Source organism: Plectropomus leopardus, chromosome 20 (genome assembly GCF_008729295.1).
Source record: "Plectropomus leopardus isolate mb chromosome 20, YSFRI_Pleo_2.0, whole genome shotgun sequence".
NCBI lineage: Eukaryota > Metazoa > Chordata > Actinopteri > Perciformes > Serranidae > Plectropomus > Plectropomus leopardus.
The window spans coordinates 603394-622696 of record NC_056482.1 but is presented as its reverse complement, the minus strand read 5'-3'; the positions used below and the strand labels follow the sequence as shown (position 1 = coordinate 622696).

The following is a 19303-nucleotide window of genomic DNA, read 5'->3' as shown; positions in this document are numbered from 1 at the left end:
GACAGATAAGAATGTTAGCTGCATCTGGAGTTGAAGTCTTTTATATTTTCTCTTACCAGAAATTTAAGAGAAAATATGAGAGAAATTAAAGAGAACGTTGCTGCATGAGGCTGATTTTGTCATTCTACCACCTGACGAAGAAGACAGAACATAAAGATCTTCCCAGAGTATTAAACCTTGTAAGAACCTCTTTTCACCAACAGTCCCACGTTCAGCCTGCACTGTGAGACCCTTTTACACCAAACCTCATGACAGATATTGAAATATCGCCATGGCAACGTGTTAACACAAGATGCAGGATTGGTGCTATTCATATTGCAGTTTGCTCTGTTATATTTCTGGGTCAGTGCTCTTAATTGTTCTCCAGTGACCCATAATGCAGTGCAACCCTATTTTTAAAGTGACTCTGTGACAAAGAACAGCCTTTTTAAACTGATGGTGGATCTGCTTCATCAGGAGTCCAACTGTAAATGCTGCTTGAAGGTTAAACCTGGTGCTAACCCTTTAAAACCTGAGCAAATTGGTTTGATGTCTTTCCAAGGCATGGACAGAAGGCAACAAACAACTTAACTAGACTTGGCCCAAAAAATTAGTTGAAAAAAAAAATCCAAGAAAGTTACTTGAAGATATAAAATAAAAAGTAAAAAACAACAGCAAACAAGATATTGACATAAAAAGTGCAATAAATAATGAATAAATAAATAATAATTTTAAAAATAGATATAATTGTATTTCTTTTCGGGAACAAAAATTTAATTCTAAATTTCTTAGAAATCAGACATTTAGTTTTTGGGACATTGTTCACTATTTTTCTGATAATTTTCTAAAAACGCTCCCCTCTTTTTTTAAAAACATTTTTTAGTTTATTTCTTGTCACATTTTAATGAATTCTTGAAAGTTGGTCATGACAGATATGAAACCAATTAGCTCAGGTTTTAAAGGGTGAAACAGCATGTGAAAGGCATCTCTTTACACCAGCCATCAGTAAGCTGCTCGCCTCTAGCTGCTGTTAAGGTCTTTTGCATTGGCTCACCATGGCTGAAATATGTCTTGCAAGGTTTCACATGGTCCAACTCCATTTACCATTGTTTAGATGTTGACCCATTATGAGCTACAGCACCTCCTAAACCATATTTGAGATTTGACAGTGAGCAGTGTGCCACCACAACATCAATCAACAAACTCTTTAGGCTGAAACCAAAGCCGGCTCTTCATCACTGAAATGAAAACCATCTGAATCTATACACAGCCAGAAACTCAATCACTCCCAAAGACTGTGTGGTCAGGCGGGCTGCGACCTGAACCCACCTCATTAACCTCTGGCTGTTGGATTTCTGCCCTAATCAGACCACACCTTCTACACATGACCAAGCTGTGCCATGTGTCTGGCCTTCCCATCACCACTAGCATATGAAGCTTCTGTGTAGCCACAGTGAGCTGGTAAACCTGAGAATGTGTTGGACCACATGTTTATTTTAGATGCCTTTCATCTTGTCACGTCATATCTTGCCTCTGCCCGCTCAGGGCCTGGCAAAGACAGAGGGCAGAGCAGCAGTCAGTCAGAGGTTTACAGTGGCTGCAGACCTGTTATTATGGCACTGTGCGTCATGGCAGTCTTTATTAAGTTCAGGGGAAAGTGAGATGTTTTTACGAGGAAAAAAAAGTCACAAATTGAAGGTTTAGATAAGGACTTTAAAAGTTACACTGTGTCTTTTTGTAGCACTGTAGCGTGCTAACTGTTAAGCAGGTCATGAGCCGTTAAGGGATAATTGAAATTTATTTAAACTTTGGTCATACATAATAGCTTTGGCTGACATTTGTATTATTTATGATGACATTTTACTCACAAAGTGGAGGTGGGCCCAAGTCATTGTTTTTGAACTTGAATCCAAAGTCAAATCCCAAGTCAAATCCCAAGTGCTCAAACTTTGAGTTTCAAGCTCTAAACAAGTCAAAACTCAATTCAGTTTCATTCATAAGTCCCATTACCACAATAATAGGCTTTTCACTAAATGTAGCGCCATTCTAACAAGTGAAGAATTATATATTGACTTTAGAAAAATAATGAATACTTATAAGATGTGTATTTATTTGTTAAAACATTGCTGACATTGCACTTAAATAGCATCGAGTACAACTAACCACATCAGAATGAATTGTGTGTGTTTCTGTATTGTCTTGTTGTATAAAATTGATCTCATATTGGGAAAATGTTTTGAATTTAATTGAATGTACTTAATTTCAAACATAAAATTATACATAATAATAATAAATACTGTGTATATGACCAAAAATAATTGTGAACATATATTCAATAAGCAAAATAAATTTCAATACAAATGCTACAAAATACTCCAAGTGATATTGCATGCTGCAAGTAAGTTGCATGTTTTATGCTTAAGTTACAAAAAAATGAGTAAAAGTCATGTGACTTGAGCCTATACCTCTTTACAAAGTACCTGTTTGACCTCTTTCAAGGCACCAATCAAAACACAAACTCAACAAACTTAATACGTCATTCATATTTCTGATCTAATGCTACATTCATGCTATACTGTATACTTCAAACTACTAAGCTGCTGCTGAGAAGCATTCTACTGTACACATTATCTCTGTCTTTCTTGTTAAGCTGCTGTTAAAGTACAATTTATACAAGTGACCACGCTTTACCTTTCATCCAGCCATCTCTCCACCCATCCATCCATCCACCCATCCATCCCTCCACCCATCCATCCATGCATCCATGCATCCATGCATCCATGCATCCATGCATTCATCCATGATTCTGATGGAGTTGACTAACCAAACTACAGTTAGTACAGATGATCATTAAGGGGGTCTGTAAACTGTGACCATAAACTGAGGATTTGTTTACAACCTCTGTGTGACTGCTCATGTTTGTATTGACGTCAGATGGAAAAAATCCTTTCAAAGGATATCTTTTTAATTCTGGAAACCTATGAACTTGTGAGCAAATTTCATCCACTTATGAATACAGTTAGGATTGAAAGCATGAGAAAACACTCGTCATCGTTGTTGTTGTTGTTGTTGTTGTTGTTGTTGTTGTTGTTGGACTACTCTTTCCAAGGTCAAGAATATATTTCACTCTCATCAAACTTCTTACATATGCTGTGATAACATTGTTATTATAGATGTTTTTTTAAAAAATATTATTTGTCTCCAAGATGTGAACCAGTCACCAGTTGATCTTCAATCAAAAACTGATTTATCTCTGACTTCATCTCAACCCACAGCCAACAGCTGGCTTCAGCTTTCAAGAGCTTCATCTCTGATCATAACAGTACCATGTGCTTGAAAATAAAAACGGTTTCCCATGTGCTGTGTGGGATCCTGTGACTGACCTCTGCAGCTGATTGTGGCTTCACTGCTCTGACTAGAATATACACAGCGGTAAATGCAGGAAAATGAAACGATTGCAGTGATGGTGTCTTGTGGTTTATGGACAGATGTGACCTTCTTTTTGGATGTGTTTAAGGTGTAATCCAGAGAGCAGATACATCATCACATCATGAGCAACAGCAGCAGAGTGGGACTAAAGTCTTTTCAAACTGCTCTCACTGAAATAATTAATCATGTCTTTGAATCAATTACTAAAATGAATAACATAAATATGATTAGCACATACAATAACAACAACAAGAGCAACAATAAAAAATATTACTATAATAAAATTGGACACTTGGGAACAGCAGAATAATCCATAGGCACAACATTCAGATACTACCAGCTCATTGTTATGGCAAACATTTTCATACACAGATGGCCAATTACACGTTCAGCAAACACAGAGGAGCATTATATTCATTCATAGTTGTGTTTAAGTCCACCTGATGAATAAAAGTCAGATATTCACTCTCCTTTTAGCTCTGCGTTTAGTCTCTACCAACTCCTGAGAAACATATCTGTCTGTAACTATTCAACGATCCACTATGTTCACCAGCTGGTCTCTGACTGTGTCCGCCTGCTGCTCGGTGCTCACTCACTGTATCAAAAGTAAAGCACAGTGGCTTTATAAGAACCTCAAAGAGGCTAAAAAAGGCTCTGCAGATCTGAGGGGAACTGCAGAGTTGGTGGTTATTATCTGTTGGTTCATCAAAACAAGTGAGCCTTTTACCGAAACACATAGACCTATTCCATTATATTCCATACTATTACATTAAGTCTCTGACACACCAAGCTGACTGTCAGTTTATGTTGGGCCGTTGGTAAGCATCTATCACCTCAGTGGCTTTGTAGTGTCCGGCCCCATTGGCCCTTGTTGGCCCTTGTCAGCTTTTTTTCATCCAATTAAGCTTGTTACATCTAGGTCGGAGATGGTAGAGCCTGTTGGTGATTGAAATCACTTTTATTGGCCATCCAGCTCAGCGCACGAGAAAAGAAACAGAAGTTAGGAAGTAAAAACGGTGCTTAGAAAGAAAGAGTGAGGCCAAAACTAGGTAAACAGGGTAAGATTGTTTTTCTATAACCATGAGCTCTTTTGCAGAAACATATCCTGATGGTTTGTGTCATGGCTCACTGGTGCGCTGGAAATATGCTTTGTTCTTTCAGCATTGGATTGTCTTGCTAATGTGCTAACTAGCTAACTAGTGTCTGTTTCCCTTTTTGAACTACAATTACAGACGACCATCATCTGCTGGTGTGAAGAGTTACTTCTGCTAATGCAGGTATGTTCACATACAACTTTCTGGCCAAGACACTGGAGACCTGACGCAATGCAACAGTCGGCTTTCATCCTAAAGTAGGTTCGGTTTAGGCGAGTAAAGTTGCCTCGGTTAGGTTTAGGTAAGATTAGTTATGTAGTTTAGTTTTAGGCAAGTAAAAATATGTAGGTTAGAATTGGGCAAGTAAAGGTACATAGGCAGGTAAAATTACATAAATTAGGTTTAGGTAAATAGGGTTATGTACATTAGGTTTGGGGAAGTACAGTTACATCGGTAAGTGAAATAATGTAAGTGAGGTTTAGGCAGCTATCAGGTATGTTTGGTTTAAGTGAGTTAAGTTACATGGGACAAGTGTAGACAAGTAAAATTATGTAGGTTAAGTTTAGAAAAGAAAAATCAGCCTTCTGAATTATGTGGGATTTGCATGAATTACTGGCTCATGATAAAGTGGATTATATACAACTTGTTGTGTCTTATTTTTCATAGGTATATGTAAAAACTGTGCATAAGAGCAGCCTATGAAATCACAATGTAGGCTGAGGTCCAATATGGTTGTGATCTGGGTAAGAGGACTGGAAGTACTTGTGTAGGAACTGGGGAGGGAAAGTACTGGATCGCTGTAATGCAGCTGGAGGGATCCCACTGCAAGATGATGATTCTTTTGCATTGTCAGTTATTAGTTTTGTAAAGCATCGGTTAAATTTCATTAAAGAGAAATTTCCTCATTAACTTTGGGGACAGTATTTTGACAAACAAATCAAAGCCTAACTCCATGCCCACATTATGGCTTTTCCTTGATGTTCTGGTCTAGATGGCTGAAATCTGATGTTGAGCAGATGAGACTGAAAGCTCCAGCTATAGCTAATAAATGGAGCTTAAGTTGAGATCATTTTTGTCAAACTTGATTTTTTTCAAATCCTTTTTTTATTTTATTTTTGATGACATGTACTATTATTGTCAACCACAATTACTCATATAAACAGTGCCATAAAGATGGTAATTTGGTTTAAATATCAATGAATTTCCTTTGAGCTCAGGGTCTTTTCCTCCACTACATAAACACAGCCTGCTGTTTATGTGCCCAGCATGCAGAGTAACACAGCCATCTCCCACCATTCCACAGTTCTAAAGTAGTTCAAGTGATTAACAGGCTCCTTTTATTCCTCCTGCATTAGTCTGCTTCACTCTGACCTGGTAGAAAGTGCATACTTCCCTTTCCTCGGGCAGTCTGGGCCTGTGTGACAAACAGTGGCAAGCACCGAGGGAGGAGGGGTTGGGGACAAAGAGGAGGAGGAGATTAGAGATAATAAGATGCACATGTGAAACCCTCCTGCATTCAAATCTGCCATCCTGCTACCTTTGTGAAACCTGACCTAGATTGAAGAAAGGCTAAACTCCAGAAGCTTGGGGCTCCTCGCCGAAGAACAGACTGTTCTCTTTCATTGGCCCATGCAAAATGGCAGTGCCAGCGTTTGGTCACAAGGCTGTCTGTAAACTCTCAGAATGCTTTCCAGAGTTCATGTGCCATTATCAGGTACGGTAAAACTTCTGCATACATGTATCTTCTTTTGTTTTCCATGCCGACACAGCACGTCGTACAAAAAAGGAAAAAGGAAAAAAAAAGCGAGCTGCCAGTTGTTGAGAGTTGGCTCAGCTCTGACTGTCCACACTGGGGAGGGATTGGGACTGGGATGTTTTTCCATCTATTTAGTGATTACCCAGTCTACCAGGCATGGTGCACTCATGGGAACAGAGTACGCCTTTCACACCGATATGGAGGATTCCCAGTGAGAAATAACATCTGTAGCATTCCTCCAGTTTTCCAGGCTGAATGGGAATCTGTTCCCTCCTCCAGAGTTTTATTGTCATTATACAATACAACTCTCATCACTTAACACAAGGAAACCAGGCTTTTAAAGCTGCAGGCAGAACTCTGGAAAATGGCAAAAAGTTAAAAAAAAAAAATCTCCCTCCCCCTGCAGCTCTGCCATGGATGTATTATGAGCTCTCCTCACTATGTCCTAAGCCCCTCCCACCAGATGACCATGGGCATGTGCATGTGCTTCATACGGTAACACACTGTTTCCTATACATTGCTTTATTTTATCTTTATCATCATTGTGGAGTTGCCCGCAACTCATTCACTCAGCCTCTCCTTAAACACTCTTTCGCTCTCTGTTCAGGCCACAAAGAGACAAGCACTAGCTAGTCACCACACAGTCCCTCCGCCATTCTCCCCGCTGCTTTGGACTGCCTCCCCAGGAGAAAAGTGGGCAGCAGCTCTGTAGACCGACCTTCTGTTGGCAGCTGTAGAAATTTGAATATGGCCAGCACAAACACCAGTGTCGGGTCTAACCTGTGTAACGGCAGCAACAGAAAGTTTGCCGATCTGGCTGGGAGTCGGCGGTGTGGCTTGTGCTGGCTAGAATTGGGTTGTTGCTGCCTCTGACTGACTCTGCAGCTGCTTCCTGCTCCTCCAACATGTTACCATCCCCAGATGTAACATTTTGCCGCTTTGCATATTGCGTTTTAAGGTTTCCTTTCGCGACTGGTTTTACGTTCCGAGATGCTGCCAACGTGATACCAACACAAGCACATGGTGGGATTACACAGCAAGTGGTTATGTTAAGACAACACAAGCACATGACAACCAACGCCAAGACGTCAACAAATGCACATGCTGGCACGGATGGTTAGGGGAAGGAGAAGCATGGTATGGTGTAGGAAAAAAAAACCATTCAGAGGGAAAGCGAAGACTGGACTCCTGCATCAAAGTTTGGGGTTTGTAGGACCCATCCACTGCCCATTAGGGACTCTTGTACTCCTTTTATTACATCATTACTGGCAGCATTTCAACCTGATGCTATTCTGTGGTGTATCATGTGCATGTGACAGATTACATCCAGCCACTTTCTCAAGAGTTGCAGCCCATCCAAGCGTTAGGCTGACGCAGCAGGTGCCATCCAACAACATATAATAACAATGCCATGGGTTCTGTCCAACTATGTTCTCAACTGATGTCGTCCAGGAGCGTATCATGCACACGCAAGGGGTTCACTGTCATTGCAGTGGTATTTTATGAGCTCTGAATGAGAATTCATCAGATTTTTTTCTTTTCTTTTTTTGGTAAAAGATATTTAGCCCAACTCATACATGTTGCTTTGGACAAAAGATAATGTAACACTGTAAGTTACTTTTACACTGCCTTCTCAAGGTGGAAATATCATGCTGTTATGCCGCCTCGCTGTTCTGTATAGTTGACTCGCCTTGAAATCAGCATAGGAGGAAGTAACAGCACCGAAACAGTCTCCGTGAAAGGGACAGCCTGCAGGACAAGATCATGGGTGAACCGAGTGTTATGTTTTGATGACATGTCATGTGTATCATCCACATTGAGGAATTTAAAAATTAGTTAGCAGCAGTAACCAGCTAACTCAAAGAAAAAGAAACATAGCTGAAAAAAATTGGGGAAACAGTGAGACTGGGGAGCTCCTTACCCTCCAAGCACAGGACGAGATCAGCCACCATATAACAGAAACGGTAAATGAGGGTTATTGACATGTTATTGTTTAGAAAGTTCTGCCAACGGATATGTGACATTAAATCTAGATGCTGTTGTGTAAACATCACGCCCGTCATGCCTGTTTTGCTTGTGCGTTGCAGGCATGCTATCTAAAATCACACGCTGGAGCAACATGATGTTGCCTTTGTTTGGTTGTGTGGAAAAATACAAAAGAGGCGTAAAAAAGGGAATTTCTTGTGGCTATGTAGTGTGATTTCTGTGTAGACAGGGCTACTGATATTAAAATGATATCAAATACTTAAACAGAATGAGACTCACACTTTGGAGTCAGCATAACATGAAAAAATGATTACAGTGATGAATGTGTGCTTTTTCTGGAGGAAAACAAACCTACAGACCTCTGAGGAATAGGAAATATTTGTATACGTGTAAATAGAAGTAAATGCAACTTCATGATTTTTTTTCCATCTGTGCTTTGCCCTGGTCTCATTTAGTCACAAGAACATAGAAAAACATTGCCTTTGTGGACCAGAGTGTAAAATATTTTTCTGTTTTTCTGTTAAAGTCATTAAAACACTGCATAACTCTACCGTGTCCAGGGACAGGAGAATAGGTGTTGGGGGGGAATTAGAGGAAACAGTGACCTTACTGGGAGCTGAGAGGGCCAGAGTGACTCAGAGAGAGAAGAATCTGCATCCAAGTCAGGTTGGATTAAAGTTCAAATGATCCACACGGGAACCATGAAGAAATCAAGTGTGTGACAGTGGGAGTGGCTGTGATGTTTTGCAGATTGAGTATAACCTGACATTCTCCTGTGAAGGATAAATTAAGTCTGAGGTGATGGAAGAAGAACTCTGACCAAATACATCAATAGTACTAAAATACCAATTCTCACTACATGCACACTGTCAGGAACAGACCAGTGTGAGCTTCAGTCCAATCAAATTAAATCAATTACTTAAATGGCTTTTTGTCATTATGTAATTCAATTGTTATTTACGACATCTATTGCACGTCTGTCCATCCTGGAAGACGGATCCCTCATCATCCTCTGCCACTCTTCCTGAGGTTTCTATCATTTTCCCCCAATGTTCAGGAGGAGTATAAAATATAAGTAAGTAGTTGAAACTTAAAATGAGCAAGTAAAAGATTGATTTATTTATCCAATTTAAAATAGATATTTTTTAGATATTTTACCTTATTTAGACATTGTTTTGATATTTAACTATAATTTTCAGACATTTTACCAATATTTTGGGGGGATTTTCTTCAGTAAGTTTTCATGCATTGTTTTAAAATCTTTTTTAAAAATGATTTTTCCAACATTTAATTAGTATTTATCATTTACATTTTATGCCCAACCCCCCCCCCCAAAAATTTTTTTTTTATATATTTCAGAAGCTTTTACAGACATTTAAAAAAGTCAAAATTCATCTACTTTATCAAATCATTGGAGCAAAAGAACAAGAATATCTTTTATTTTCCAACTTATTGCTTTTAAAATAAAAGCCTTCCCTTCTCATTTTAGATATTTAAAAGAGAGTATTTTTAAAGTAGTGATGTTTTTGACACATTAAACTAGCTTCTGCCTTTTTGTGAGTTTCTGGGGCTCAATATAAAACCAGTTGAATGAGGAGCAGAAAGTTGAAATTTTTGTGGAAAAGATTTATGTTAGATTTGTTTAACTTTAATGGAATCATGTTGAAGAACACCACAAAAAAAGAACTGTGATATGCAATGTTTCAGATCTCAAAGCATGACAAAGTGAAAAACTATTGGTCCATTGGTGAAAGTTCACAGAAATAGAGGATGTTGCGCAGAGACTCTGCTGGTTATACAGTACACGTTGTGTTTGTTATTTCTGATGTATTCTAACAGCTGAATTGAGGCCTCCTGAGCATCTTGTGTTGTCATCATGTGTACTAAATCACAAGCTCCAGCGCCTCAGGTCATTCCCTACCATACAATTTTCTCCTATTATTCCTGCTTCCCTGTGAACACTGCTTTCCCCCATTTCCTGTTCTTGGCCCCCAAATTGATCCTCAGACATATTGTTGGGGCCCGCTGACCTGTAAAACACAGTTAATGCTTTGGAGTCTTTAGTGGCTCTTGAGGAAATTAAAGACATGTTACTGAGGGGGGTTGGTGAATGACCGGGGGTGAATGAAATGACTGACCTAATATAACTATACTTGCTGCTTTTTCAAAGACACACAGTCAGTCACGGTTTCCACTGTATCCAACATACGAGCAAAAAGCACAAGCACTGCCATGTTACGATATATATTGACAGATTTTCCTCTGAAAGAAACAAAACATGATAAACATCCAAAATATTAATTATTTCCAAGTTCAGAGCCATTGAGCTTTTTCTCTCATGGCTGACTAAGAACATCCCCCACAGCACTCTCCCACACATGAACACATCAGTAAGTGGGAGAATCAGCAGCTTGTATCACAGACTGATAGTGAGGGGCCACAGCTCGGGTGGTCTATCTGGGTTGCAGCCTGGTATTGATCTGTGGACTGACTGAGGAGGAAGAGATTAAGATTAAGAAGAAGAGATACTAAACCCAGGAAACATGTACTAGTTCACAGGGATGATTTGGCTGCTCTGTTTTAGAAAATTCAGAAAACTTCAATATAAATTTAGTTAATCTAGTAGCATAGTTTAAGGTCAACATGGTAACCTAGCTGAGTTGGAGTCAGATATAACTGTTTGCCACCTATGTAAACCAAAACATCTGCATGTAATATTACACGCTATCATAAATTACATTTATCAATTTTTCTGTCTATTAGTATTGTGATATGTTATGTTATTGCTATTATTATTGTTGCTGTGCATCTCTCCCCCTCTCTCTTTCTTTCTCTCCTATGTATAATTTTGTCATCTACAGTAATTTTATTGGTCTCTACAACATCTATTGCACATCTGTCCATCCTGGAAGAAGGATCCCTCCTCAATCGCTCTTCCTGAGGTTTCTACTGTTTTTGTGTTTGTTTTTGTTTTGTTTTTTTTTTCGTGTGAGGGTCTAATGACAGAGGGATGTTGTATGCTGTGAAGCCCTCTGAGGCATATTGTGATTTGTGATAATAGGCTTTATAAATAAAATTTAATTGCATTGGATTGTATTACAGCCTGATATTTAATTCTTCTCAGCATCGCAGAGCTCCATTGTTGAGAAAAAAAAAGAACGAGTCACACTGTTGCACTGTGTGACATGTTCCTTCATTACCATAAAGACACACCAGCCCATTATTATTCACCAAACGCATAAAATAGCACCACTTTGACAGTGCCTTTGGCATAAGAATGCAATGCCAAAAGCCACCTTTTGGGCGCACATAAAACGCCGCTGCACGGTGTTAGGTGAAAATGCTGCCAGACAGATCTGTTTGTGGTGTTATTATACGCCGCCAGACGGCAGGACGACAACTACTGCATACACAAGATTGAGAACTCGGCTGGTCAGAACCTGTCGTGTTCACATGGGGGGAACGGGGCAGGATGACGGCAGGTTGGAACGCGCGATGGGTGGGAGATGTGGTGAATGCAATCAAATCCTCAATGTAATGTAATATGAGCTAAATTGTGATGAGTTGGGATGAGAACATGTTGGACAGTCAGAGGACACTGTTGAGAGAAAATATAACAGCAACACTGAGACTGTAAAACTGTAAAGTTGGGGGAACATAATTTTGGTTTAACGTATGTGGACATCATCGAGTTAGAATAACCAAGTAAATTATTTAGTCTAACAGGGACACTAGGTTCAAAGATCATGGACAATAACAGGGTCAAACACCATGAAGACTGTGCATGCAATACTTGACTCTTATTTGAGTCATAAAAAAATATATAGTGAAATTATTTATCTTAACTGGACAATTCAGACCTTTACTAATTCTTCACTGTAGCCATTTCACCTACATTTTTACTTTTCTTCCTTCCCTTTCATTTTCTTGTCTTTCCTTTATTCAACAAAGACATGCTGGTAAACCAGTTTCTAACAATCAATGTATTTATCACATTTTTGATACTTTAGGGTATGTATAATGGTTCAAAGCAGTTTTTTCCCATTGCTTAACACTTTGAAACCTGAGCAATTTTCTTTCAAAAACATGAAGAGATGGAAATGAACAAAGCCACAAGAAATTCATTCTGTCTCTCTCAGATTTAAGCTAATATTCAGGCCATTTTCTTGTCACCTTTCACAAATTTCTTGCAGTTTGCGGCACATTTCATGCTAAGTTGCTGAATGCCTTTTCCCGTGTTTTTCAAAGAAATCAAACTTATTCGCTCACATTTCAAAGGTTCAAATTCTTGTCAAAGGCATCTGAACACAGCAAAAGGAATCTGATGTCAGTCCAGGTTTCAAAGGGTTAATGAATCAATGAAAATCACACCTCCTTAATTCCACGATTAAGTATCAAATGTTCAAGTCATTCATACTTTCATTAAGTTCCTATTGACAGGAGAAACTTTTTTAACTATGCCTGTGTGTGTGTGTGTGTGTGTGTGTGTGTGTGTGTGTGTGTGTGTGTGTGTGTGTGTGTGTGTGTGTGTGTGTGTGTGTGTGTATGTGCGTGTGCATGCGTGTATGTGAGGGCAGACAGACAGACAGGGCCTAGTGTGGCCCACGGGAGCCCCGGGGCCCAGACACAACAATAAGCTGCGTTATTACAGGCTGAAACTGAAGACAGCGGGGCACACCCTGTGGGCTCCTCATGCGTATCAGTGTATCAGCCTGCATGGAGACACATTCTCAGGCTCATAACCAGCAACCAAAATAACCTCCCACAGACGCTGGGTGGACACTGTCTGCATGTTTTCAGTGCTAACCTGATCAGCGGCGGGATACCTTCCTTCACTAAGGGAATGAGTAGAAGGAGATTTTAGGACTTTACTTCCACAAAGTCAGGGGACGCACAGAGAGAAAGAAAAGAATGGACACCATCAAAGCAGCTGAGGCTGACATATGCTCAGCTACTGGCCCTTGAATGGGTCACTAGTGTTGTAATGTAACAAAGTAATAATATTTCATTACACTAGCTCAGTATTTTACTGTACTGATACTCACTCTGTGCTTTGAGTTTGTATATTTCTATCAACTTTTACTTCAATTCCACTACATTTCCTAATTAAAATGCATACTTTTACTCTACCACATTTGGCCTACGCATCTTAGTACAAGACAGGGAAGGAAGGGGAGAGGGAAGGAGGAAATGGATGGACAAATGACGATAGGGAAAGGAAGGACAAACTGGATTTCTGTCTTAAAATCTTTCAATTTGTAAACAGATCTAGTCATTCTTCAAGTGTAATATACACTCCATTTCTAAGGTTCTGCATGTTAGGAATAAAAAAAATTCTGACTGCTTTACTTTTTGGTGTAAAATAGCTGTCAAAAAGATGTATCCATAATCAATCGTTCTTATTTGTAATTTTAACAATTTCTACATCAAAAAAGTTGTTTTACACAAAATTCTGCTGTCATGTAAGTGAGTCTGTGAAACTGGGTTTGAGTTTGGATTGTTTTTATATAAGTATAAAAACAAGAATCACTGAGGTCACAGTCAGGTCGCAGGGAGAGTTATCGATCCGCGATTCCTCCAACTGCGCATGCGCATGCCCCAGAGGCAAACATGGAGGGCAACAAGCGCACCAAGTAGTCCGGAGAAACCTCAGTGACGTCATTTCAGCACTTTTCGATTTGTACCCTTAAACTTGGATTCGTGCTCACAGTGAAGACTTCGTAGCAGTAGAAACATGAGTTGTATTCATAAGGGTAAGACTTTGCAGTCACAGATTTTACACTCATACTCACATAAAAACAACCCAAACACGAACCCAATTTCACCGACTCACTATATGACAGCAGAATTTTGTGTAAAACAACTTTTTTGACATAGAAATTGTTAAAATTACAAATAAGAATGATTAATTATGGATACATCTTTCTGACAGCTATCTTACACCATAACGTTTTTAATAACAGCATTTACTTGTACAAACATACTTTTACTTTAGTACATTTAATATCATGAAATGACTTTTGATACTTAAGTTCAGTTCAATTCAAATACATTAAGACTTTTACTCAAGGAATATCCTAATGGGTGACTTGAATTTCAACTTAAGTCATTTTCTGGTGAGATATCTATACTTTGCTCAAGTATAGCTTTCAGGTACGGTCGCTACATTTTTATGTCTATGGGATCATAGACATAGAAATGTAGCGACCGTGTTCCTGGTTTGACATACACATCTGCATGGGCATCATATTTGGGAGGTCAAGATCCGCTATCAAACAAATACATGCATATTTAGAGGTGCAGATTTTACTACAAAATCGACTGCAACTTGCTTAATTTTGAACCAATTTTTCAAAAATTTAAAAAGTGAACATTATAGCGGTTACTTGTTTGAATTAATTTCAGTTGCTGGAAGCAATCTAATCAGCTCTATGACGAAGTTCAGTTCAATTCAATTCAATTCAATTTTATTTATAAAGCCCATTATCACGAATTACAATTTGCCTTAGAGGGCTTTACAGCATACAACATCCCTCTGTCCTTAGACCCTTACATCTACTAAGGAAAAACTCCCTCCAAAAACACCTGTAAAGCGAAAAAAGTTAACATCACTATGACATCATCAGGGGGTGTTTTCTTCAACTTGATATAGCTCCTCCAGAGCCACACAAGACATTATAAAACTGTTATCACTGACTAAGTACCACTGAGCATGACCAGTAAATTGCTCTAATGTGTTAAATCTGCGGAGTCATGCTATGCATGAGATCATCATTTTTGCAACAATCCTGCCTTTTGCCTTTTTCTATTAGAGCAAACTTACTTTTTTTCCTGTAACTGCTAACTCAAGGAAGGAGTTGCTGTTCCAGAACTATTTTCCCCACTGTCAGTTCCCCAAAATATGAACTCAGGAGTGAAAAACCTGGTCATACTACAGGGGTCATATTCATGAAGCTTCTTAGTACAAACAGCTGCTCCAAAGTCAAAGAAAATTCTTAGAAAGACATTTACCCTTTGGATCAACATCAGTTTTCTTGTGTTGTATTCAGATGCTTTTTATAAGATTTTAAACCTTTGACACATGAGTGAAGTAGTTTGATTTTGTTCATGCGAAAAAGGCAATCAGCAAATATCAGAAATAAGTCTGTGCATCTGGGTGGTCAGATGACTACAAGATCTAGATGGGGACGGGAGATCTGAACAAGTTATGATCCAGAGGTTTACGAGGTTTTGAACCATTTGTCAAATTAGGTCTTCTCTCCAAAACAAACAGGCCACTTCATTTCATTTCATTCTAACAATTCATTTTAACTTTAAAAAAGTTAGTGTCTGGGCTACTTCAATTTTGAAGTTGACAGTTAAGACAAGTTAAATTATGACAGAATTACCTCAACATGTTCATGTTCTGATGCTGCATGTCAGGAGAGGCATTTTTTTTTGTTTTTTGGGTGTTTATTGACATGTTTGTGTACTGTGCTCTGCTCTACTAACAATGGGAAAGCAGTCTATAAGTCTGTAGTGTACAAGCGCCAGTTTTGTTGGAAAAAGGGTTTAACTCTCAGTCCGATGTGTGTGTGTGTGTGTGTGTGTGTGTGTGTGTGTTTGTGTGATTTTACTGTATGAAGCACTTTGTTTTACAGTGTATAGTCTCACCAACTAAAGAGTGGTAAATTTAACTTTAAAAAGAATCAGTTTATTCACTCTGAGCCCTCAACTCCATGAAAGAGATGTCTATTGCCCTGGCATCACTCTATTCAGCATTCTCTCTGAAACTTAATCAAATTAAGAATCTGATTATGCTGATGACTCCACTTGAAAACTTTTAATGGCACTGCTCTCGGGGGATTTGGGGGCATTACATGCTTCAGCCAAGTGCTAAAAGATGGCTCAATGAGAGTTGAGGTAAGGACAACTAATTTTCTATGAGATATTAAAACAAAAAAAACATCAAAGAGTCAAAAAGTACAGGAAATCCCAAAGCTTTTCCACAAACAAACACGCCATTCATAGACACAAGAGCTGAGTGTTGTTCAATCAGGATCCCTCAGCTGACTGACAAACAAGAGCGAGCTGCAGTGACATGACCTCAGAGGACATGGCCAAGTACAAATATATTAGCTCTGACAAAACTACTGACAGGATAAGACTTCTATCTATGGCTGGAATATATATTTACACTCATATTGTAAGGCTTTGAGAAGATGAAGATGCTCACAGCTGGCCAAAAAGAGAAAGAAGAGAAAGAAGAAAAGAGAGCTGATGGCTGCAGAGACTGTGCATGGGTGTCATGGATCATGATGATGTCAAACGCCATTATATCTCCGAGAGGCCTGGGTGCTGAACAAAAACAAAAAGTCCTTTTCTGAATCAGAGGTATTTAAGGAGCGTTTAAATGAGATAGTTAAAGCTGCACTTAAGGAAAAAGAGAAACAGGAGATGTCAAAGAAATTTTGTTATAAGCAAGTTTAATAAAAGTCATTTGCTTATCACCAATGGCCTGGCCTGAATGAATAGAAATCAGACTTGGACCTTTTAATATTACGTTTGAGAACCCCTGGTCTATATTGAATTCTGGCCAATGGTTTGGGGCTTGTTTGTGATACTGAAGGTGGTTCCACTCCTTTTTTAATGTATGTTTAATTGAGATGAACCCATTTCAACTACGTCATACTGCACAATAACCTCTATTTTATAAGCCCATATATAAGCTTACTGTATGCAGTATATAATAACGACATTATGACTTTATACTCCTTGAGCACTGTACTTTTCTGAGATATATGTTAGATTAATACAGTGCTTGAGGAGATGTATATCTGCAGCCATGAGAACAAACAGGGTGTTTAGCTGCTGTAACTGTTGGTGAGCAGCAGTCAGTAAGATGACACCACGGTCTGTTTTTCCCCTAGTGAGTTCAGAGTGCTTTCACAGAACACCAGAGTCACACACACAAAGAAGCGAGCGGTCACAGACAGCAGCAGCTGGAGGACTTACCACTGGAACAGTTGGAGCCCCCCCAGCCCGGCTCACACTGGCAGGTGTTGGGGGCCATACAACGTCCGTGAACACAGCTCTCTGCACAATGAGCTGCACATGGAGGAGACAGGAAGACGCGGATCAGTGCACTCACAAAGATTTTCACAAATGATGTCTGCTTTGGACTCAGTCATGTAAGAATAAATAAATAGAAAAAAATAAAGCTGGAATTTATGCTTTCTCTTTACCAGTGCTGCAGGATGAAGACGAGGCACCTCAATTTGATTTATGTCATAAAATTAGGACATGAGATTCTACTTGGACTCTGTTGTGAGACTTGGCTAACATGAGATTTCCCAGACTGATGACTCAACTTGACTTAATCCAAAACAGTTCTGGACCACTTTGTTTTTAAGTATGTCACTCAAGTTATAAATAATCATTGTTTTCAGCTTGAGATGATTTTCACTGAAAAAAAAAAAAAAAAAAGATTTTCCAGAAAGGCAGTTTGGTTTGAAGCAGCTTCTATGTCCTCATGCATGCAACAGTTTTGCTTACCGTTGCAAGAATCAAGAATGCAAGAATTAGTTCATCTGAAATGAGCCCCTAAGTTCAATTTAGAATTCTTCCAAGCTGCAACAAGGCACCTTGTGTCCTAGACATTACGTTTATATACAACTAATTTGAAACAGCACGTACGCTTTGAGGGAAACATAACGCCAAAAATTATGTTTTCTATCTATTATGAACATATCTGGAAAGTTCTAAATGTTGATAGTTTTATTAAAAAGTTCACTTCAATATTCACTGGTAGTGACTAAAACATTAACATCGCCTTTCATCATGAACTTTTTTTTTTTTTTTTTACAAACATTTAACTGAAATCACTATCTTCTCCTAACCCTTAACCAAAGTGCATATGTTGCCTAAACCTAAGACTAGAGTGTGGAAGCAAAGGCAATCCATAATTTTTCTTCACTGACATCATTGGTTGCACGATATATATATATATATATATATATATATATATATATATATATATATATATATATATATATATAATATATATAATATATATATATATATATATATATATATATATATATATATATATATAAGCATCAATTATTATAAAGTCAGCTTTTATCTCCAGGCAGTAGGATCTGTCAAACATACCTTTTCCTTTTCTCTTCTATTCATTCAAGTCTGTTGGTTTTAGCTTTTTTCATTATGTTGTACTTGTTTTAGTGTGAAATATTGGACCTCATGCAGCAAAGTTCTCTTAACTTTTCTCTTACATTGTCTCTTGGTTTTCTAGTAACAGGAAGTATAAGAGATGTCAACTCCAGATGCACCAAACACTCTAAACACCCAAATCTGCTCTGACCAGGTGTGTGCTCAATGCTGAATCCCACTGAAGTCACCTACAGGTAATGTCCCCTAAATACTATATATGGGCAGGTTTTGTGCCATGTGCAAAGACTCTGTTACATGGTCAAGACTAGAGAGATGCCAGTCTTAGCCTAAGCCTAAATCAAATAATAACTAATCCCACACCATAAAAAACACTCTGAAAGCCCTTAAATGTTACTCTATGCATGTCAGTACAATTAGAAAAATGTGTTGATGTAAAAAGAATGAAGTATAAAGTAAAAAAATGAAGTAAATAAAATAATGTGCCAATTCATTTTCTAATAAATAGGCTTATTCTTGCACTTGTATATTTTCATTTCAAACTCATTCTAATACTCAAGTATTTTGAAAGTTACAGTTCTTGAGTAAAATGTACTTAGTTACATTACAGCACTGGTCAGAGATGAATGCACATTACAGTAACTGGAAAAATCACCAGGCATGGTAGTATTTCTTTAGCCCTGAAATTTAATAACCAAATCATAATAATTACTTTTAAATCCTTTACATATGATTAAATGATATTAATGCATTTTTAAAATGTTCCTCTAATGTAAAACTTATTTTTCTTGTGCTGGGCAACAATTTGTGGTCCGTGAAAATGTTTTCCTTTTATATTGGTATGAGTGCTCTCAAACACTCTTTTTCTCTTTCCCAAGAAAATTGCAAA

General features: G+C 38.4%; 1 protein-coding gene across 1 annotated transcript in view; it reads right to left on the bottom strand.

Annotated features, from left to right (window-relative positions):
- megf10 (multiple EGF-like-domains 10) overlaps positions 1–19303 on the bottom strand; it is a 79954-nt gene that overhangs the window by 33190 nt on the left and 27461 nt on the right. The window contains exon 5 of the mRNA XM_042509621.1: positions 17239–17331. Coding sequence (XP_042365555.1) covers positions 17239–17331 — 93 coding nt within the window. The remainder of the gene's footprint in view (positions 1–17238; positions 17332–19303) is intronic.